The sequence below is a fragment of the Pollicipes pollicipes genome, unplaced genomic scaffold (genome assembly GCF_011947565.3).
Source record: "Pollicipes pollicipes isolate AB1234 unplaced genomic scaffold, Ppol_2.1 Scaffold_7231;HRSCAF=8579_pilon_pilon_pilon, whole genome shotgun sequence".
In the NCBI taxonomy this organism is placed as follows: domain Eukaryota; kingdom Metazoa; phylum Arthropoda; class Thecostraca; order Pollicipedomorpha; family Pollicipedidae; genus Pollicipes; species Pollicipes pollicipes.
In genome coordinates this window covers 25,244,033-25,266,280 of record NW_023597034.1, presented here as the reverse complement: position 1 = coordinate 25,266,280, position 22,248 = coordinate 25,244,033, and the positions used below count along the sequence as shown (strand labels likewise).

General features: G+C 50.6%; 2 protein-coding genes across 2 annotated transcripts in view; one reads left to right on the top strand and one right to left on the bottom strand.

Annotated features, from left to right (window-relative positions):
* Positions 1-1,951: 1,951 nt before the first annotated feature.
* LOC119110688 (uncharacterized) lies at positions 1,952-6,895 on the top strand. The gene is made up of 3 exons (XM_037234590.1): positions 1,952-2,046; positions 4,178-4,367; positions 6,570-6,895. Exons 1-3 carry the CDS (start codon positions 2,011-2,013, stop codon positions 6,716-6,718), a joined length of 375 nt encoding a protein of 124 aa, XP_037090485.1. The 5' UTR covers positions 1,952-2,010; the 3' UTR covers positions 6,719-6,895.
* Positions 6,896-8,593: 1,698 nt separating this feature from the next.
* The window catches only part of LOC119110325 (metalloreductase STEAP3), a 22,867-nt gene continuing 9,212 nt past the window's right edge, over positions 8,594-22,248 (bottom strand). The window contains exons 2-10 of the mRNA XM_037234099.1: positions 19,326-19,534; positions 15,625-15,810; positions 15,079-15,196; positions 14,187-14,392; positions 13,800-13,933; positions 13,021-13,148; positions 12,415-12,586; positions 9,860-10,062; positions 8,594-9,298 (exon numbers count right to left, since the gene is read on the bottom strand). Of these exons, the coding sequence (XP_037089994.1) occupies positions 9,176-9,298; positions 9,860-10,062; positions 12,415-12,586; positions 13,021-13,148; positions 13,800-13,933; positions 14,187-14,392; positions 15,079-15,196; positions 15,625-15,810; positions 19,326-19,504 (1,449 nt within the window). The 5' untranslated portion in view covers positions 19,505-19,534 and the 3' untranslated portion in view covers positions 8,594-9,175. The remainder of the gene's footprint in view (positions 9,299-9,859; positions 10,063-12,414; positions 12,587-13,020; positions 13,149-13,799; positions 13,934-14,186; positions 14,393-15,078; positions 15,197-15,624; positions 15,811-19,325; positions 19,535-22,248) is intronic.

The following is a 22,248-nucleotide window of genomic DNA, read 5'->3' as shown; positions in this document are numbered from 1 at the left end:
GTCCTGACAGCAGTCCATCCACAGCGTAACACATTGAAGTTCATCCGACATCGCTAGAAACGGGCTGTATCCTTCTCTCGGATTTGAATCGGAAAACTATCATTGAATTGAAATTGGTCATGAGCAAATTTATGGCTATTATTTTGGTCTGGCAGGACATGCCCAGAGAGTGAGAGAGAGAGAGAGAGAGAGAGAGAGAGAGAGAGAGAGAGAGAGAGAGAGAGAGAGAGGGGGGGGGGGGAGAGGGTGGTCATATCCACTGCGTTACATCAAAATACCCCTCAAAGTGTCGCTTTCACGGCTGTTAGAACGTATTCACCACGTCCACACCGCACGCAAACCGGCCAGCCAGATCAGGGGTGCCAAAAATCGCCTAAGCACGACGTTAGCTCCGCTGAACTCTTAACTCTTCCCCTCCGTCTTCACCTCGGAATCAGTCTCCGCACCTTTCGACAGTCAGCTGTCTTCTCCAGAGCGGTATTCATTGTGAACTCAGCTTGCACCACTAAGCTCGCCGTTAAGCCTGTTGCTCACAAATCTGCACTGCGTCTCTCATCATAGTTGTCTCGTAAGATCAGCTGTGCCACTGAGCGAGACAAGAGCCGCGTTTACTCCGCGGATCGCTGGTGCCGAGAGGTCGTGCGTGCAGCTGATGGTCTTCATGTTCCGAATGGAGGCAGAAATAAAGATGCCTTGCGTGTGCCAGAAGTCCGTCATCTTATCTTTCGTTGTTCTGTGTGGATGGACCTTTTCCTTGACCGCTCAGGCCGACCAGGCCGAACCTGCCGCCGGCTGTTCGCTCTCCTTTCCACAGAGCACGGAAACATGCCCAGCTAGGATGGTTCAAAAATGCAGCTAGCCCAGGGACCGCAGGACAGAAATTTTGCCCATGGAGTCAGATTAAAATCATGCTATTGGTGGATGTTGATGCTCAGCGCAACGTCAGGCTTTTCTTCAGGCCTGCTTGTTTGTAAAGTGAAGAAACCTGTCGATGTCATTTTAAAAGCATCACCACGGATCCCTACAAGCTTGCAGAGGCAATAATCGCTCAGCTCCAAGCCACGGATGGTTCGTCGGTGATTTCATCTTCGAGCGCCGGGTGTTTATCTGTGGGAGGCCGATCATAGCACTGCGAGGCCAGCATGTATATGTACTGTGACCAAAGCAGAGTTAAATTTTTTTCCAGAGCCGACCCTGCTCAACGCCAATGTTGAGTTTCTCGCACGAGGATGATCCGGCTGCATTGTTCCAAGAACGGACCGACCAGACAGACAGAAAGCAGCGCTGTCGTCCGACCACTGAAACTGAAACTTAGCTCACGACGTTCTCACATGCATGTGACAATGTGTGCCCTTCGGCCTACAGCCTGAGCGCCCCATGACACATCCGTGGTACGGTCTGGGAGTCGATCAGTGTCCGGCACGTATAAATTATCCACCATGTCGCTCTTCCAATCACACATTAGTATGAGTATTGCCAAAGGGACCCACATTGCATCTCAGATAGTGACCGCGTGATGTCTTGTAGCATGTGTAAGACTGTTCCCTGAATTTATAACAGATGCTGAACGGACAACCGCAGCGATGGTGTATTCAAGTTCTGAGTCACGAGCTAAGCTTGACTGTAAAGCGCATGGTTTTCCTCACAGGTATCCTCCATACTTCTATTCTACATATATAGAATAAGTTGCCCTGGTTATATTCGTGTCATCAGTTTCATGAAACAAGCAAAGCCCGCAGCTTCCGCAGCTTTGCCTTGAACCTGCACTAGCTCTGTAGCAGAATGTCTGAGGCTTAGTTTAGATAACTTCTCGTGGATTTTGCAATTTAATTGGAGATGCGTGCCTTAGTGAGCAGAAGGTGATGTCTAGTGGTAATACCCAATGTTTTGGAAATGGAGCGTGTTATGTGAACTGCGTCTTGCGTTAATTGCTACCAAAGGGTTGCCGAATAAGGTGCACACGTTTGCGACTGAACTCGTGCATCAACGTCAAATCATAACAGGGAAAAGATGGCTCCAAAGACTTCGAAGGGATCTCGAAAAAAGGTGAGCAAATTGGTTTCCGCCGGCATGCTGCAATCCACTTTTACAAAAGCAAATAAAAATATATCCCTTTTCTGCAACGAACAATGGACATTTGAGCAGATCTCACGTAACAAGGCTTAACCAAGAGTTGTAAATTAACTTGCGCCCGGGTGGCCGGTTAAATACCCTTCGCTCGGGTGAGAGATAATCTGTCCCGCTGAGATCTCAGACACTAGGAGAGCTGGATTACACCAGATTCAAAGTGTGCTGACTTGTCGTGAACTTTACGTAAACTCACTGTTGTCAAAAATTTGGGGGCCCGTAGGTCATGACTGTCAGGTCAAATAGGGTCAAATAAGGCTATAGTTGAGATTGGTGCTCAAAGTGCCCCAGAGCCTAGATACCTATTTTAAGCAAAAGATCACTGGTGCTCATTGAAGGTCGGTCACCTTTTTTGACCTCTTGGTATTAATGGTAGCCAAAATCATACAAGACACTTTGCATTTTGCATTTAGATAAGTGTCAAAAATTACAGTAGGCATTGTGTCCCTAAAACAATGTTTTCCCGGCCATGCTAGGTCAGTGACCTATCCTGACCTTTAAGAACTCTATGGACGATGTGTAATACGATTCTTGTGATCAGTAAGTTCGAAATGAGCACCAAAAACTTCCAACCACAGCAATCACTAGAGTAATAAAACAGATTGGTTGAACTAGGTCCGACCGTCATGCCTGACCTTTGGTCAGTTGAAGCTGTTCACTCCAATTATTGTGTGCCTAGAAGCTATTGCAAAGCTGTGGGCTTCTTATAACCTTTCCGTTATTGCATCACGTGGAACGTTTCGCGTAGAAATGGTCTTCGCTGAATCCATAGTATGACGCGGGTCTACCGTGCGTAAGTGACCTCACAAGATGCATCTAAATTGTTTGTACCAAACGGCCCGAAATTTAAATGTATATAACCTTGCAAAATCTGGCACGGCTATGCCACGCCGTTCGGAGCTCATTCCGGGAAGAAACCTCCAGGAGGGTCAAACTCCCCACCCAAACGCGTGTTTTAATACGCGCCCAGGTGGCCGGCTAGACACCCTTCGCTCGAGTGAGGGTCTATTTGATCCCCTTCCCTGAGATCTCGGGAACTAAGAAAGCTAGAGACACCCAAATTTACAGGATGTCTTAACCTGTACGTGAACTCACTTAGGTCAAAGTCTGAGCCTCCGGGGTCATAATCTTCAAGTCAAATAAGGTCAAACAATGTCAAATTCCGGGTTGGTCTCCAAAACGCCCCCAGAACCTAGGCAACTGTTATTAAGTAAAATGTCACAAGCCCAGTTGAGGTCAGTGGCCTTGTTTAACTTTTTGAAGGTCATGGTGACCAGAATCATACGAGACTGCTTCGAGTCTTGCATTTGAAGAAGCGACAAATATTACGCTAGGAAGTATGTTCCTAAAGCAAAATGTCGACTCGGGTCATCTTAGGCCAATGATCTCTTCTGACCTCTAAGAAGTCACTGGATGATCTATAATGCGGTTTCTGCTGTCAATAAATTCGAAATGAGCACTAGAAATAATCCCATACAACAAGCCTTATAGAAATAAATCAGTTTGGTTTTGACCTTGGTCTGACCTCCATACCTGACCTTAGGTCAACGTAATTTGCTCACTCATATTTGTGGAAAGTATCTCAGAGATGCGTGTCTTCGTCAAACACTCCGTTGTTGTATCAGATTAATGGGTTCCCCTAGAAATTGCCTCCGCTGAAACCATGGCCTGACTTTGGCCTGCCATAGGTCAGCGACCTTACGAGACACATCTGATTTGTTTCATGTCAAACAATTTGCTTGAATAGCAAATTGCACAAAATTTGGCGCGGCTACGTCGCGCTGTTCGGAAACCATTCTGGGACAAGTTTCGGGGTGGTCATTGTGACCCCCCCCCCCCTCCAACCGAGCGCGTGTTGAGGTTGAAATTGGTGCCCAGACATACGAAAAGCTCATTCATGCATCGGTTTAATGACCATTTTTCATAAGACTTGCAATAATATCGGCCCCGCTTCACCGTTTTTTCTACGTTTTTTGGTCCGTGGATGGTTTGTGATACGGCTTTATGTGAGATGTGGCTCTAAATCTGCTGAGGTGCCACTCCTCTGCAGAATTCTGTGGTGCAATCCAAAGGCAAGGCTTTGCGACCAAAACAGAACAAGAAACCTGGCAGGGCAAAGCAGGCTTCTTCTCCAACAGGACCAGTGGCAGCTGGCAGAGCAGGGAAAGGCTCGGCTAGTAAAAAGAAAGCGAAAAAACGAAAGAAAGGAAAGAGGAAGAAAAGGAAAAAGAAGCGTCGAGGTAAGTACACGTTTATGAAAGCAAGTATCTATGTTTACCAAAGAGTGATGACTCTCCGCTTTGGAGGAAATGTTAGCGCCATACATGTTAGTACCATGCATGTTGGTGTCATACATGCTAGTGTCATACATGTTGGTGTCATACAAGCCACACGCAAAGTGTGGCTCGCATCGGAATATTTAAGTCATATTTACCAATCGTGGCGCCAGTTGTAAGTGGAAAAACACGAAATGAATACAACATGGATGGACGAACTGAGTGATTCATAAACATTTAGGCAAATATAAAGCAAGTTTGTGCTTGAAACCATCAATGACGGTCTGAAATGCTTGATGGAAATATCAATTTCCATTTGACCCCAAATACGTTACAGACCCGGGCCCACAAGCATGATGTCACCCACACGATCTGTGTTTTTCCATTTGGGTCAAAATGGCACTTGTCTGTAAGATGCACAGCCGCAGCCAAAGGCTTTCCGCTTACGCGTGCACTTCCTTCTTGTAGCCCCCTCGATGGCTACTGACAGCGTTGAAAAGCAGCGTGACAAGGTTTCTCTAAACTCCCTCGCTCCTTATGAAAATCCTAGGTGCGTGTGTGTGGGTGTGTGGGTGGGTGTGTGGGTGTGGGTGTGTGGGTGTGGGTGGGTGTGGGTGTGTGGGTGTGGGTGTGTGGGTGTGGGTGTGTGTGTGGTGAGTGTGTGTGGGTGGGTGTGTATGATCATTTGGGCTTTAGACGCACTCAGCGGCTGAGGCTATATGGTGCCGCCTGCCTCTTACCATGGCAGGAAGGGCGGGTACTGCGGGGGTTCCAACCCCGTACCTCTGGTTGCCCAGACGCGCAGTGGTCAACGCAGACGTGTTAACCGCTACACCTACGGCACCCCAATCCTTGCTGCATCCCAGGCATGCTTCTATATAAAGAAAATAAAAGACTGAGTTTTTATTCGGTGCAAGAATGCACCGAAATAGGACCAGCTTGATGAACTGAATTCAGCTACACTCGGCGCGTCTAAAAACACCTCTTTCTCTCAAACCAATCCTGGATCAAAAACATTTGAGTCACTGCTTTCATGAAAGGAAGATATCGATGCAATCGGTGGCTCGTTGGATTTCAAATATTCAAATTTAAAATCGAGGCCTGCCCATTGCTTAGCCTGTGCCTATGGGCGTTTTTGGCCACTTCGCCGCCCTTTAATGGGGCCTTGGAGACACCTTGAGATCTAACGCACTAAGCAGGCACGGGCCACCGATAAAGCTGCATTGAAAAGCTCGTCTGAACTGCATTCGACAAGGCAGGATTGACCAATGGTGAACGTGACCCGTTGAGCTTATGTGGAGTGTTTATTTGCATGTTGTTTTGAACTGAGATAGACATTTTGAAGATCATTCGGTGCAGTTCACAGCGCTCCCTTTCTTAAAACTTAAAACCGTCTGGCTTCTGAGCTGGCGCCCGCGAAGTTGGGCAGACCATTTCGTTCTGACTATTTCAAGTTTACGCAGGCATGCATGACGCCATAGACGCATCACTGAAATACTTCCACCCTATTGGTCATGCGGAATTCAAGGCCAAAACAAAAAGGACGTCAAAATATTTATACTTGACTTATGTGAGCACGATTTATGGAACCAACATACTTCAACTGGCTCTCGGCTAATGCAATTCAGCCAGTACGAGTTTCAAACACGAGTCACGGTTTGTGCTATGCAATAAAGGCAGTTGGCCAGCGTCACTGGAATCGAAGAACTTAATAATAACGCCACAACCGAGCACTAAATGCCAGTAAAAAATACAAAATGACGGATTGATATACAAGAACACGACTAGACGGGGCCAAAACACGCACACACAATGATGTTTGAGTTCTGGGGACGCTGCACCCATTACCACGGCACCTCTGGAAGAGTTGAGGTACCGCAAAAGTCATCCCGTTCGCTCGGATGACAATTTTTCACGGCCAGTTCGGTAGCCCATCTGACGTCTCACAAACATTCCACGCTGCAATCAAGCAAATATTTTAAGCTTGTTGTCTAGGGCTGTCTTTTGCACTTAAAGGTGCAAATATCCTGTGAATTAAATTTCTCTAGATCCATTAGTTTGTGAGATCCCAAAGGGCTGAATTGCTCTCCACCCGCACCCAGGCGGCGTCGTATTCGACCAGTCTCCTGGACGCGTGTTAACACGCGATACGACCCTGCGTTTCAGCAAAACCAGACGTCTTCAGTGCAGTGGCCATGGAGAACGCGTACTACATTAGTCACAATGCCGGTGACTTCCTAAGCTTTCGAGGCTTCAAGTGGACAGGCGGGAAGAAGAAGAGAGGCAAGAGCAAAAAGAAGAAGCGCGCATGGTGAACGGGCTAACTGGCTTCAAAAAGCGACGGAATATGACGCGCCTGCAGGCCTACCGCGAAGGAGGCCAGGCCGGCAGGCGTGCTGGCCTCTGGCTCGCTCATCCTCTGCGGCAACGATGGCCGCAGCGCCACCACCGACGGAGTACGTCTGCATGAGGAGCGAACGAATCTGTGGTGACTGCGGAACCTCGCAGCCAATGAAACGATCTCGAACGTACCGCACAGATCTCGTGCGCACAGATCTCGAATGTGCCGCACGAATTTCGAACGTGTCGCATAGAGGGCATCCGGGTCCGTAAGGAGGGCGGTGGCAGCGGAGCGGGGCTGCGCAATGTCAGCGATGATTGATGGATGGGGAAAAGCAGAGATATAAACGTGCATCGTTATCTGGGAAGAGAAGACATTGGGGCGATGCAAAACAGAACGCGGGGGAACTAAAGCTTGACACGATCCAGTGGGCATAGCATAATGATCAGATTGAGAGATTGGCGCTGAGTTACTGTCCACGGTACCATCACAAGCCTGGAATGAGTTTGTTGTCGCACCGGTCACCGTTTTTCGGTGCGGATGTATGTCGACAACAGCGAATGAGCGCACCAAGACTGTTATGCAGGGATATTGATCTCCTTCGCGACCAGTCATGTTATGGTTTTACCGGTCAGCATGACTTCTATACAGCGCTGTCTTCTTTCAGCATTTCCTGATGGTACGAAGCTATTAAAGACCGATAACGCTGAAGATCTAGCACCATCAGCACCACGAGGGCGCGCCAAGCGATCGCTAACGTAGCCAGTTCGAATCAGCCCAGCGGAATTTTGCAATGCGATCGTAATGGCTTCTTGTGGGGTGGAACTTTCCAGATTCATTGCCTTTATGCTGCATGGAGAACATCTGTGGCTCCGCCTGTTCAGACCTGAACCGCCGTGTCCTGTGTGTGTCTTGCTTGCTGGCTTCGGACCTCTCGCTCTAGGGGCTGCTAATGGCTCCACAATTGCACGCGAATTGCGCGAATAATGCAGCACATTACCACCCGCGGCGAGTTATTTCAGCTCTTTTAATGTAAGAGTCGAGATGTCGAGCGATGTGGCTCAATGACTGCTGTGTGGGCGTCATGGTGATGCATGACGCCATCCGTCTGGAACAACCAGGCCTACAGCCAGACCTACGACGGGGACAGGCATCAAGAGACGTGCTGAAAGCCTAGTACTGTGTATTCGTGATTATTATAGGAAATACATCATGCATAGCTCACAGTCGTATTTGAATTGATGAATCACTCCGTCAGTTAGTTTCGGGTCATCATCAGCTCTTCAGACACTCGCATTCCTTTCACCCCTTCCAGCATGGTACACTATGCACCTTGCGGCACACAGCATGTGATGCCGAACACCGCAAACTACAAATGATTCAGACTTCCTTGAATCGTCCAAAGGGATTGGCTCAATCCTCGGAGGCGCCGGCGGAACTGCCCACTTACCCAGCAACGCAGCGTGTCAGACGAAATGAAATCGATGCAAATGTAATTACCACCACTGGTTCAACTCTTCAAATTGGATCACCGAGTTTGGGCAAAATCATCGAGAGATGCAAGTTCTCACCGAATGTATGTGCTTGAGCCAAAAACACAAGCTTTCCGCTTTACCAATCATCAAAGGGATTGGCTTAATCCTCGGAGGTACCGGCGGAACTTTCCACTCACTCAGCAACGCAGTGTGTCAAACGAAATAGATGCAAATGAAATAAATGTAAAAGAAATGAAATAGATGCAAATGTTATTGCCACCACTGGCTCAAATCTTCACTTCATATCACTGAGTTTGGGCAAAATCATCGAGAAATACGAAAATCATCGAAAAATGATACGAGAAATAAAAAAATAGAAATACACCGAATATATTTGTTTGACCCAAAACCACAAGCTTTCCACTTCACCAACTCAGCTCCGTGCATTCAGCTGAATCAGTTTTGTTTGCTTGTTTTGTTCTCCTATCCCACAAAACACTTGCCGTGTCAAAGTGTCACACAAACAGTTTTGCCTTCATTACGACAATATGAACATGTGGAGTCCATGCTGTCCGCGTCTGTCTCACGCGTGATTGTCGGGCACGCCGAAAGCCTGTTTGTAATTTGCAAGGACACGACGTCCAGTTTGAAATGATTTTACTTGTGTGTGGAAGGAGCAACCTTGGCGGAGTTGATGCGCGGGAGTTGATGGTATGGTGGCAGTCGTGTTGACTCGGTCTCTGTGACAGACTTGTGAACGTCTGGATGAACGGCTCGCTGGATGATGGGTATTTTGTAGATGGTCGATGGACAGCAGGTGACACTAAGCCCTTAACGGGACCGGTGGATGACTGCGTGGAAGGCTTGTGGACCGATGAACAAGCGGTCGACCTCGGCTTTGTGGACGGTTCGTGGACAGCTGAGTGGACAGATTTGCAGCCGGTCGGTAGACGGCGCTAGGCCTCTGATGAAGCCTTTCTGACCCAGCCGGAGCGGATCTCCACCAGTCGACGGTTCACAGCCGGGATCAGCTGAATCAGCTTCCCGATCACGCAAATGATCGGCAGGTACAGGGCGTACTGAAAACAGCGATAGCACGCATCACTAATACGCCCCACGGCTCTGCAGACTGGCTTTTAATGGAGATCGCGAAGAGCTGTCATAGACGCCCGTCGTAGTTCTATGGCATCTCCGCCACCCAAAGGGCAGCAAGCCACAGGAGTCACTATCGCACCGTTCCGAAGCCGAGCGTGCAACCGACTCAGGCGGGAGCGACATCTATGTTCCATTCCGCAAACTGATAGTGATATAAGGCAACGTAAACGTCGCCAGTACATGAGAATGCATTTTACCTTGACCTGTGGGCGAGCAGTTGCGGGGCCCTTTGCAGTTACACACCGCCACCGACGGCGCTTTCTGCCACCCTCAGACATGACCAACCACCCCCTCCACAATGGACGTTGCCACTCCCAGATATCACACTCCCACGCGATCTCTGCATTTTCAGACGCGCTACGTAACTTCCAAACGGGCCTTTCCACCCGGGCAAACCCTCTCAACCCGGATGTCTATTTCCCCCCTCCCCCACCCCAGGTCGGCTGCCAGATGTCCCGGAACCCAGCCCTCCGATGTGGGCTGACCTGTAGGCCGGTGGGCATGTAGCACTTGTAGCTGGTGACCATGAATTCCCAGCCCAGCACGGCGTCGTGCAGGGAGGCGGCCATCAGAGCCGTCCAGCCTAGCTTCGACTGGACGAACGCAAACTCGCGCCACGTGAGGCGCGCGGTCACCGACGGCAGCGATGCAATGCCCAGAATGGCGAGCAGACAGAGTGCGACCGCACCTGGGACGGGCCAGGGCAGGTCACAGTGAGGGGGACACCCAGTACGGCCAGTAGACAGAGTGTGACCGCACCTGGGACGGGCCAGGGCAGGTCACAGTGAGGGGGACACCCAGTACGGCCAGTAGACAGAGTGCGACCGCACCTGGGACGGGCCAGGGCAGGTCACAGTGAGGGGGACACCCAGTACGGCCAGTAGACAGAGTGCGACCGCACCTGGGACGGGCCAGGGCGGGTCACAGTGAGGGGGACACCCAGGACGAGCAGCGAACAGCACCAGTGTACGAGGGGCAGGGCAGAGCAGGTCACAGAATGGGGATGTCCAGGACAGCTAACAGCAGGGCAGCACTACCCCGGCCACAGGCCAGGTCATGCATCGGAGAGGTAACGTCCAGGACAGCCAACAGCACGGCAGCATCGCCCCTGCCACAGGCCAGGTCATGTAACAGAGAGGTAATGTCCGGGACAGCCAACAGACAGAGCACCGGCGCACCACAGGTAGGTATGGCCAGGTCATGGCAGAGGGAGGTAATGTCCAGGACGACCACCAGATGGAGCGCTACCGTCCTGGGGCAAGTCAGGTCGTGTCACAGGAGGAAAGAGTATCTCATATAACCACAACCTGGAGCAAGGCAGGTCAGGTAATACCCCAGAGAGACCGCGCCAAGGATAACAAACGGATAAAAAGCGTCGATTAGACCGAACCACTACAGGACAGATGAGCCATCAAATTAAAGACAGACGATACCCTCTGCCCCTTGTAGTAAGCTTTGAAAGCATCTGTATGCGGTAAATACGTAAGCATGCACAAAGCTGCACAATGCAAACCTCTGATATGGGATTTAGGTCACACAAGCTGTTGCACAAGTTGCATTGTCCGTGCAACACTGCTCATTCTTGGGCTTTGTGCTGCAACACGTACTCACGGCCTTGAATAACGTTCCAATAAGCTTTCATCTGCTTTCATTCGCATCCCGTTTGACCCAGGGGACCATGCATGAAAATAACAGAACGGCTTGTCTGGTTTATTAAAGCCGCGGGCTGCGGTGGCGGCCGGCTCCGGCGGCGGCGTCTGAGGCCAGCTGCGCAGTGACGGGAGTGTCAGCGGCGGTGGTGCGGACAGACCGGACATGCCGTCCCGTCGCTGAGACGTCACCAGCCGCGTCCGGGGTCGCGCTGTCGGTCGGATGGCGCCACCCCTCGGCCGCCGGGCCGCCATGTTCTCATGCTGCAGCGTTCTGAATACGTTTCCGCTCGCGATTTCGAAACATGTTCAGCTGCAATGTGGTTTTGAAATCACTAGCTTACGGATAGTTGTATTTTTGCTATAAAAATGAAGGGACTCGAGGAGCAAACGAGCTTTTGGACCCAAGCCATAATCAAATGAGAGCTAATTCAGGTGCATTCTATGTAACAGCACCCTTATAACTGCACAGGTATGCCATCTTTTCACCATCGAGTTTATGAGTGTGATATCTTGTGGTATATACTCTGCGTATGTGCTCATACGAATGATGTTCGGAAAATACACATTCATGGATTATAATTTCTAAATGTTCTAAAGCCGAGATATAGTTTGTTTCTTGGCTCGCTCTTTTTCCTAAAAACCCTCAGTAGTGTGTAAAGTATCATCTTAAATTTACAGTTTTGTCGAAATTTCATGAGCCATCCGAAATGGAACGAACTGTGCTCATCGTCTGGTTCGTGGTCTGCTCGTCTCCCCCTCCCCCCCCCCCCCCCCCTCCAATTCATGTTAAGCTGTATCCTTTCAAACCCGGAGAAACTGCAGCCGCTTTACGCACAGCTCGTGATCTTGTCGGCATCGGAAGGGAACAATTAATGATTCAGGGTCGTCACGAGGAATGAAACCGTCGTCGGGTGTGCAAAATTCGCCGAAAACCGCGCAACCGTGTGCACTGTGTGCGGCTGGCTGCAAAGATGTGCGCAGACAGACAGACAGCCTGACACATCCTCGAAAATTAGTGAACTGAATGTGCAGAATCCTGTGGAGTTCCTGTGGTATGACGACGTGAAACATTTCAACGCCAGCCATCTCCTCAATCACCGGCACCGCGTAAATGTGGGGGTACCCGCGTGCTACGCCCGACGTCGGCCTGGATCCGCCTCTGTCCAGGGTGACGCAAGAATAGCACCGGCGGCCGGTCCCAAACGCCTCAAGCCATTCCTGCGTCCTACTGGGCAGAGGCGGATCCAGGGTGACGCCGGGCGTGAAACATTGGGGCACTGCGTCCATGGATGTCGGCGTCCCTACGAACAATCCGTCATGGCGGATGATGGCTTTTGTAATGTCACACGCATACATGAACGCAAACGGGATACCATACCCAAACTGACCAAGAGTGAGGAAGAGCTCGCCCCTCCAAGTCGGGTGGTGAAACCAGATGTTGACAGTCTGGGTTTCGAAGAAGGTCTTGTTGACTTCGACCTCGGCACGGATGGTTTTTGGTGCTTCAAACAGCCAGTCGTATTGGTGATGCGGGTGGTAAATGCCCAGGGAAATGCAGCCCTGCAAACGGAACCGATGAATTCCAAATATGTTTACCGCATAAGCGTGGTTACCTTTTGTTTGCCCCTACAAAGGGGCAGGCACAAATTGTGGCACGATCGTTGCGCATGTACCGAAGACCATGCATGAGATGGGAGACGCGCACCTCACAGAGGGGCTAGGTACACACGCTGACAAAAACTTGTCTACGCAGTTATCATCGGAGCATGCAAGCCGTTTTAGGTCTGTGGAAAAAAGAAGGCATGGCCACGGTACGCACAGGTACTCAAGAACAAACTGCCACGTGAGTGGTTAGACAGCTTTCGTTAGTTCCGTGTTACGTATTCACCGTATATCGTATTCACGGCCAGATAAGTTTCGGCCGTGAACGCGAGCTACATACACGGCCACCCCAACCGGACAGTCGACAAGCACGACAAGGCGGGATTGCTTACATGAGTTCCTGCCATTGCCAACATTAGTAGGCCTAGCTGTTTGCGCATGCGCAGCCAGCGATCCAGCCAGGCTGGAAACCGGCTGTACTTTGTTCCTCGATACAGCTGAAGAAAGCCGGCGATGATACCTGACGCGCGGTCCGAAGAAAACCGGTCAGTATCTCATTAAGAGTGTGGTATTGCAGCAACCTCTAGCCGCAATATTTACGCACTAAATACACGCACGCAATGAAACACACACAATCATGTTTCAGGTGTGCGATTAGATATCGCGAGCAACTGTACTCTGCACCCTGGACGTGCCACATGACGCTACCCGTGATGCTGAAGGGAATGTGAAACTAAACAGTGGCCCTTTCCTTTCTAGTACTGGAATAACAAACTGATGGAAGCAAACTGAGGGCTTTTTAAGAGCATGAACAGCTAAAGGGATGGAACGAAATCACAAAAAGCAACAGAAAAGGGTAGCAATGTGCTTGCCCGGCAGTCATGGCAAACACAAACACATGAACATGCATCACCATGGACACTAGAAATCCGATCGCGACAATGTTCCGCCGAGAAGCCCCTATACATCCCCGAGAAATCCTCAGCATCGGGGGTGACACGAAAGAACCTTAACTTGAAATGGGGCTGACCGGAAGGTAAAATGGTTTCCAAACAAAGCGCAGAGCACGGGGAAAACGCATGCAGTGACAGTGCCCCGTGCCGGGAGGTTAAGCCCAGTTCTGAAAGGGCGGGAGCGCCGAGAGGGCGGCGGTAGGAAAACTTGGTCGCACCTGGCAGATACACAGCTCCCAGTGTCTCCAGCGCTATCACGCCGAGGTTCCGGTTGAAGTTCGTCATGAGGATCTTCTTGAACACGGACCAGTCCCAGGTCTCGTTGACGGTGATGTTTTTGCACAGCTGAAACCTGCGGAGGTGGAGTGGCATTTGCAGCTATCGTGACCCTGTCACAGACGCAAAGGTGACGAGCGGACGTTGTCGGGGATCAGTCCTTTCGGATCTGTCGATTTACTACACCATATGCTTCGATCAGCCACAACATGAGCACATTGCAGATCAAGCAATTAACAAGTAGTTTTCGAATGACTTCGGCGCGGCTGGAATAATCTGTGTCAGTATTGTCGCTGTGCAGCGAATCCTTCTACATGCACCGCACGTACTTGATGAAGTTGGCGATGTAGCCGATGAGGAACAGGACGCCCACCACAGCGAAGGCACCCCTCCAGTCGCGGAAGAACTCCAGTGGCATCTTCTCGATGTCCCGTGACATCCGCAACGGCCCCATGTCGACGGGCGTGAAGCCCATGTCGCGCACCAGCTGCACCACCTGGTGCCGCGCCCGCTCCGAGTCGGTCGCGACCGGGATCTGGGACGGTGGTGCCAAGTGGAAACGACGGCTGGTGACAAGTGATAACGGGCCCGCCGGGGTGCTTAAAGTCGCCGATGATTAGTGAGTGATGTCGGAGACTGGTGACAGTGGTGGCCGTCACCATGGTGGCAATAACCGGCACCATTACTGGGCACGGATGATAACTGGTGCCGCCTGCTGTGTGGCTGTTGTACTGTTTTGCTGTTGTTGGTGTATAAATGGTGGGGCTGTTGATCGGTAGTAAGTTTTGTTGCGCATGATTTTTGTTGTTGTTGCATGGTTCTTAAACATGTCCGTACCGGAGGCTCAGTGGACTAGAGCCTTCCGATCCACCCACCCTTGGCGATATGGGTTCGAGTCGCTTTAGGCGCCCGTTATTTGCCCCTGTCAGGCATAACCCGCGGTCGGTGGCACCGGCTGTTCTAAAGACCTGGTGACATCAGAGGACAGGACGGACCATGCCGAGCATTGCGGCATGCTGAGCTTTTGCCACTAAACTCCGCCATTGACCTGGGATTTCACGATCATATGGTAGGGGTCAGGGGTCAAACGTCAAGCACTGCTGGGTGTGAGTTTTGAGTTTTGAGTTCTGAAATCCATCCATTCAAAAAACAATCGGACGAAATCTTCAAGAAGCGGATCGGAAAACAGCGCTGCAGAACACACTGAAGTGGTATACCAACCTCCTTGCTGCCCTGGATTCCTCCTGTCTCCAGCAGGTAGGCTGACACCACGTTGAAGGCTTTGACGACGACGGCCGACGGCACCAGCTCCTGCAGATGCTCCGCGTTGGAGCGCAGGCTGCGGTCAGCAGCCCGCGCAGGTCACAGCCAGTCATGGTCCGATCTCGTTGCAGCATAACGGAACAGTAAATCGAGCCAGGCAAATTGCAGAGCCGCGAAACGCGGGCGTTCCAGACAGCGGGTGAAGCAATGCACGGAGATATGCCATTGGCACAGGGCTGCTGCATCTCGTTATGATTTGTCCAATGACAGCGCTGCTTTCCGTAAGATCTGTGAGTCATTAAAGCATGCAGGGACAACAATAATTTCCAAGGCAAACACAGCGCTGGATTCTACTAATCTGTGCTAGTTCTCCCCATAATTCCCATTCCATACGTGGCCGTGTTCATATTCTGTGCGACCGCTCTGGCTTTCCAGTCCCCACCTACCACTCAGCATCGTCACCAACGAGCAGCGCTACGGTGCTGGCCCGGCTCCAACGCCTACCTCAGCGCCTTGCCCGACACGGGGCCGTTACTGACGTCGATCAGCACCTTGTTCTTCAGCACGTGCAGCGGGAGAGAGTCGTAGAAATCGCGCGCCACGGCCACCACCACCAAGTCAGCGGCAGCGATAGCGTCCACCTGGGACGCCAGGGTGGCCCCAGTGGCTTCGATCAGCTTCATCATGTCACTGCGAGGGCGAGGGCAGGTCAGATGGACTCTAAATCGCGATCGCGCACGGCGGGCTTGCGAGGCCATGGAGCCCGACCATAAGCCCAGGCAGGGAATCTACACAATAACTGGGAGTACGTAACTTGTGCTCTCAACACTCGAGAGATGGCGCTCTCGCTTCTGAGCCCGGGGGCTGAGCAGCCTCTGCCAACTCCTCAGCGGGTTGAGATGATCGCCCCAGTGAACTGGTTTTCCTTCCAATCCCGCGCCTCGGCACGGTCCGACCGGGTCTGATAACTGCCCCGTCTCAGAAGGAGCTCGCGTCGGTGTCAGCGGACCCTCGGAACGGTGTGGTCGGGTCTGATGGTGGCACAGTCACGCAGGAGACTCGCGCTGGCGTCTGCAGACAGGCCGAAGTGCTCGAGCACGGATAATCATCGGTTCGGCGATAATCACTGTGATCAGAGCAAGGGTACAGCCACGGCGACGCAGGCGGCGCCGATTAGCCGGCCCGGTGTGGCGTGGGGAATGCGTCGGACCGAAGGAGAAACAGGGAGTGCCCACTAAAGTTCTTTTGCAGACGAGATGTAGCCCACCAGAAAATTAATTAATTTCGTTTTCTCAAAACGAGCACTAAGTTTTGATTTTAAGAGTAAATTTTGATACCCAACGCATCCCAAACGCCGAAAACTTAACAGCCTTGCGCTGTGTCTTTGGATGCAAACCTCGTCATAACAGAAGTCTACCACCACTTGGTGCTCGCCTTCCAAAAGTGCTGTCTAATGGCCACAGCTTTGTACAACTATTCCAGCGTTATTAGCAAATTCCTCTCACAATGAGAAGGCCAAGACAACGTGAAGACTATGCCACCTTCCTACGCATTCAATTTCAAAATAGCTGTATCAGTGGGACTACCCATCAGAGCCGTGCGGCCCACATCGATAAGCTACTTTCCATTAGGTACAAATAACGTTACATAATTTTTCCCCATCAAGTTGTGTATTTTTCTATTCGCGAGAAGTTTAAGTGGCAGCAATGTTGTGACATTTTCGCGTAAGCATGGGTCCAGTAGAAGGTAGGCGCGACAAAGTGGTTCCTTACAATTGGCAGCGTTTCAGTCCATAGTATCAAGACAAAGGCGAACCTTAAAATGACAATGTTGGAGTGTTATTGCAATAGTGTACTGGATTTGTCGGCCGAAAACCCCCTTTATAAAGCAGGATGTTTCGTTCCTTCCAAGAAAAATAGAACTTGACGGCTTGTTTTGTGAGACCAATCCTTTTAAGCTTCGACATGCATGGCAGGACGATGCTTGAAATTTACGTCAGCAGCGGACGTCACGGACGTTGTTGACGCTAGAGGTGCTCACTGCCATGCATGATAAGTGATAAAATGTGCGCACTTGATTGATAGGGGGACAGAATCGTAAACATACATTTTTATTAGGCGAAGTCGAAGAGCAACTTGCACATTACGGCGTTTAGACAGGTCTTGCGAATAGATGTTCCTTGCGGCATACCCATTAACACGTCACGAGTAGAAAGCATGTTTGCAAGAGATGTTGACACAAACACTAGGTGAGAGAGGTCGACTCAGATTTGCCCGACACCGCAATCCGTTCACCCATATCATCAGAAAACTGATTGTCACATGGTGCGATGCTAAAGCACCCACAACGTGTTCCGTGTATCAGCAGGTGCTCTATGCCGTGCTGAAGCGTGCGTGAATTATTTTTTCTTATCTCTGATCGCCGCATGGCGCATGGAATGACACGATTTTAATGGCGTTATTATGTCCCCGATATACCTTTCCTCATTTTCGCGGGCGTGTAGCTAAGGAACTAGAGGGGCTTAAGAAGAGTAGAATTGTAAATAGCACCGGAAGTTCTTCAAGGTGGCTACTTCAGTTCAAAACCTCATATAAACGTGGGATACGCCCTTAAGTACATACTGTATACACATCGATATAGAAAAACCGTGGATAATGTAAGGCAAATAGGACAGCCAGAAACGGCCGCATGTATGCAAGAACCATGTCCATATGTGGGTAATGCATAGGTCGGCATATCGTGGCAGACTATGGCAGATCGATTTCATGACACTGGTGTCAAAATAATTGGTCAGCTAGGAGCCCATTCTGTAGTATGCCCATTTAGGGCACAGCTCTGTGGAACGATAAGCTATTTAGTCTTGATCACAGCGGCTGATTATTTGTTATGTCGGGCGTTTATGTCATAGCATGGTTGCTTTCATCGCATCTGAGCGATGTATGAGTGAGCGCTGAAGACCTGTCTGCCGTTCAGAGGCAGACTCAGCCACAAGAGCGAAAGAGGCCTAACAAACAGTGCAAGTAAAAAAAAGAACAGAAAAAAACAGCACACGCAGCGCAACCAGCAAACGCATTAGAAATGACTTTGTTTTCGGAAAGACATGCTAGTGCAGGGGACCCTGCATAGTCTGCATACTCTCTTTTTGTGTGTCATTTTGAAACGGCAACCCATCCCGGCTGAGGGTGTCGCTGCCTCCACCTGGAAAGCCGCCGGCCAGCCAGCCATGACGCCCTCTCGCCTGCCACCGCTTCCGGCGCTCTCCAACAAAGGGCCCGCCAACAGCGGAGCGCGACGCTCTCAGAGCCGACGGGGTGGCACAGTCACGCCATTAGCGAAGCCTTTTTCAGAAGCGGTCGAACGGTCTGTGACGCCACGGTGATGTATGTGGGTCCGGACACCGCGGGACGCTGCGATGGAGAAATCTCAGAGTGGGCACCGCCCGGTTATCTCCGAGACCTGGACAGATTGGGGCAGGTTATGTAATTCAAGCAGATCATTAACGTTACGGTAATACATTTCTGACCGGAACTTTTATGAATAATTACGGCACATGCATACGGCAAATGTTACCATCGGAGCACACAGTGATACAGTGCCGCGATGTATGCATGCCGGATGATAGCAAGCAAGCCTGTGTCTTAGAGCTAGCTGGAGTAAAACGTGTGTCCCATAGAGCTCGTCCCATTTCCCAACGCTTGGTATAATATCACTTACTGCAAACTGTTCCGGAGGTTCCTTGCGAATGAATACCTCAGAGCACCAATGTGGGGTCGTCGTACTAGAAAGTCCTGCTTCCACAAACCATCAGCCATTTTTCATAGTTATTGCATAGCAAACCAACCGAATATGCTGCTACCCAGCAAACCAACCGAAGCCTATTTTTGAGCACATATATGGCAAGGATAACAGCGGCAAACATCTGAACTGTTTTGAAAGCAAGGAGCCAGTGACCAAGATTTCGGATTTTGCCTGGGCCAATGTAGCGTTTATAAACTCAGCACTGAGATAAGCAGCTTCAAGCATATCCTTTCCAGTAATCAACGCGGTTTTTAACGTTCTCACCGCACCACACCTGTTCGGCCTCCTTCTGATGTTGCTGGTAGTAAAACGCCGATGATTCACACTCGGTAACATTCTACCCCTCGCGCGCCTGCCCCTACCCATTCAAAGCGCCCACGACCACACTTCTGATGAGCCCGACTCACGCCTGCTTTTGCTTGCTGCGGGTGCCGATGGTGACCGTGTAGCCGGAGGCGACAGCGCGCTGTGCGAGAGCCCGGCCGAAGTCGCCCGTGCCGAGCACGCAGAGGCTGCGGCTGTGGCCGGGGCTGACCCCCAGCTCTATGTCGTCACGCGCCACCTCGTACCCGCCGTTGCTGGCCATCCCGCAAGCCGCGTCCAGCGAGCCGGAGACCTGCAATGGCGGCGAGCTGGCGTCAGTAGCGCACTGAGCTAGCAGGCTCGACAGGGGGGCACGCGGTTCAGCATCGCTAGGCTCTTATTTTGTATTGTATGCTGCGGTGTAACTTTTTAAAAGCACTTGGGGGAAGGGAGCTGAACCGATCAGACATCAGCAAGAAAGGCCTTAAACCTTGGTGTTTCGATGTCATGAACCTGGAGCGCTCATATTGAAAATAATCAACCTTCAGTATACAAGGAGGCGGTGATTATACGATTATACGCCACTGTCAAAAAATGTCGGTTCTGTTGAGGAAACCTGACGTTTCGAAGCTGCGCTGATGGTCAGATTTATTCGCGTTAGTCGATCAAAACTACTCCAGTATTCTCTCACTCTGGAATACATCGCACATAACATGTTGATTGGATTCCTCGACAAATTTTTGTGGTGCAACCAGGTGGAAGATAGACTGCCGAGCTCGGCTCGTTAGAGCGCGTGTTTTGATTCACGGACCAGTCGTCAGCTGCGTTCGAGTCGCTTTAAGCGTTTGCTATGCCTTACCGATTGGGATAGCTTGCGGTCGTCGGCAGCGGCCGAGTCGCTTTAAGCGCTCGCTATGCCCTGCCGATTGGGATAGCTTGCGGCCGGTGGCAGCGGTCGCGCTAACGGTCAGATAGTGTCAGAGGGCAGAATGGACCGTGCCGAGCACTGCGGCATGTTAAGCTTTCGTCGCGAAGTTCTGCCCTTCACCCGGAATCACTGATGACTACCGCTGTCGCTGGTCGTGTTTTCCATTCAATCAGCAGTCGAATATCACCGTAGTGACGATTGTGCGACACTTGCCACTGTTGAAGAAAACATGGATTAATCTAAGCCATGTTGTACTTTTAAAAGCTGCCGCATACAGCAGTTGGTTGTTCTTTATCCCAACCCAGGTGTTATAATGTAAAAATCCTGTTAAACATTCACAGCCAGCCCTCACATATGAAGGAGTTGCAACGACAAAACATTGAGTACTTGCCGGTTACTATTTGATACAAGATGGATGTGGTGCTAACACCCATATGTCCAGGCATTTAGTGTACCATTAATGAGGATGCTTTTTTCTGTATTTCTTTGGCCCAGCACTCTCATTTGCTTCTGAGGGGGCTCAAGTCGATATTGAGGGATCAAGAGCCCCGACAGTATGAAAGCCATACCGCTGACTGTACGCCGCAGCGCAAACTTTTCAGTGACGCGGTTGTGGGATATTAGCAAGAACCTACAAATATTCGTGTCTTAATCCACAAAATATGTGATTGTGGAGACAGCATTTCCTTACCCACTTTTTCACGCAAAACTAAGGGACCATAACAGCGCTACCTTGACCAAAGTGAAATGCAGGCTGGTTATCTCCCGCTGTCACTTATTAGCAGCTGTGGAATGACTGGTGCAACCCACTAAACGTGACTCTACCGCACCCACCCTTCCCAAAAACAGCATCTTCAGTTCGAAATCAAGCTGGTGCGGATACTGTGCAGGATGTCCCATCGCCAGAGATCTTTAATTGACCGCAAAGCGGTCACCAGTAGGCAATTTTACGGCACCTCAAATGCTATTCTATACATATTTGCCTAGATCCAAAGCATATTTGCCTAGATCCAAAGCACCCTTTACGGTGCTGTATGATCGCGTCCAAAACTCAGCCAATCCTCCTTGGCGATCCTGATAGTAGCTCGGCGGGAAATGACGCCTGGCTACCACCAGGTTAGTGGTAGTAGTAGTGGTAGAACCAATGAGCAGGCGCCCACCAGCGCCAATAACAATGGGAGGGGCTGTGATTTAGCGGAGTAGCGTGCGCAATTGGATCTGATGGATCTCGTTGATATGCAAAGGAGTTGTGACGAAATGAAATGATAGCTTATCGTACTCAGGTAAACGTACATCAATGAATTTGATCCCGCACTGTGTAGGAGGGTTTTGAATGAGCTTTCGTCGTGACAAATCAGCCTGTGATTGTATGGAATTGCTCGAAAAGCATCTTGTTTGTACGTTTAGAATTATCGTTTATGTTCTAACGATGTGCATTGGTGACCTCATACACGAGCTCCGAGATGTGAACATTATTTTCTGCGAGAAATTACGAAAGCCACAACACAGAAAGTCATAATGCAACCGAGTGCAATAAAGCAGCAGCCGCTTTCGCCAAACGACCCAAACGACCCACATGACACAAGCTGTACTCCTGTCGATGTCAGACTCTTCCACGAAAGTCGAGTCAAGGCGCTTTTCAGCAGCCAGCGTGGCCCAGATTGGTGCAGATTTCTCGTCCGACGCCACCAACCGCGGTCTGTCGGGACGCGTCTGGACGGACCGTCCATCTGTCCCGGAGCGGCGCTGCGGCTGTCCCGGAAGTTATGCATTTACACTGCGGAGCAACCGCAGAGGGTGCACCAACCACGCTTAGTATGACGAGAGCTTTTTATGTGATGGTTGCTCTGCACCAGGTCGGTGTTCTTGGAGCTGTGAGGGCAACGTTGGGCCGAACGTTGGTTCAACCTGATTCTAATGTTGATCTCGCTCGATCATGACGGACGTTTTTCCGTCTGCATTAGGTGTGTTTGCTCACCCAGTTGCAACATGGCATTACAACGGTGAACTCCATTGCTCGAGCAGCGGGCAGAAGTATGTTACACAACTTACGTTATTGCACAGCTTAAATCATCTAACGGCGTGTGATCTAGAAATAT

Coding starts and splice junctions, on each gene's coding strand:
- LOC119110688 (XM_037234590.1), top strand. CDS start 2,011: ATGGCTCCAAAGACTTCGAAGGGATCTCGAAAAAAG. Junction 2,047..4,177: donor CGAAGGGATCTCGAAAAAAG/GTGAGCAAATTG, acceptor ACTCCTCTGCAG/AATTCTGTGGTGCAATCCAA. Junction 4,368..6,569: donor AAGGAAAAAGAAGCGTCGAG/GTAAGTACACGT, acceptor CCTGCGTTTCAG/CAAAACCAGACGTCTTCAGT.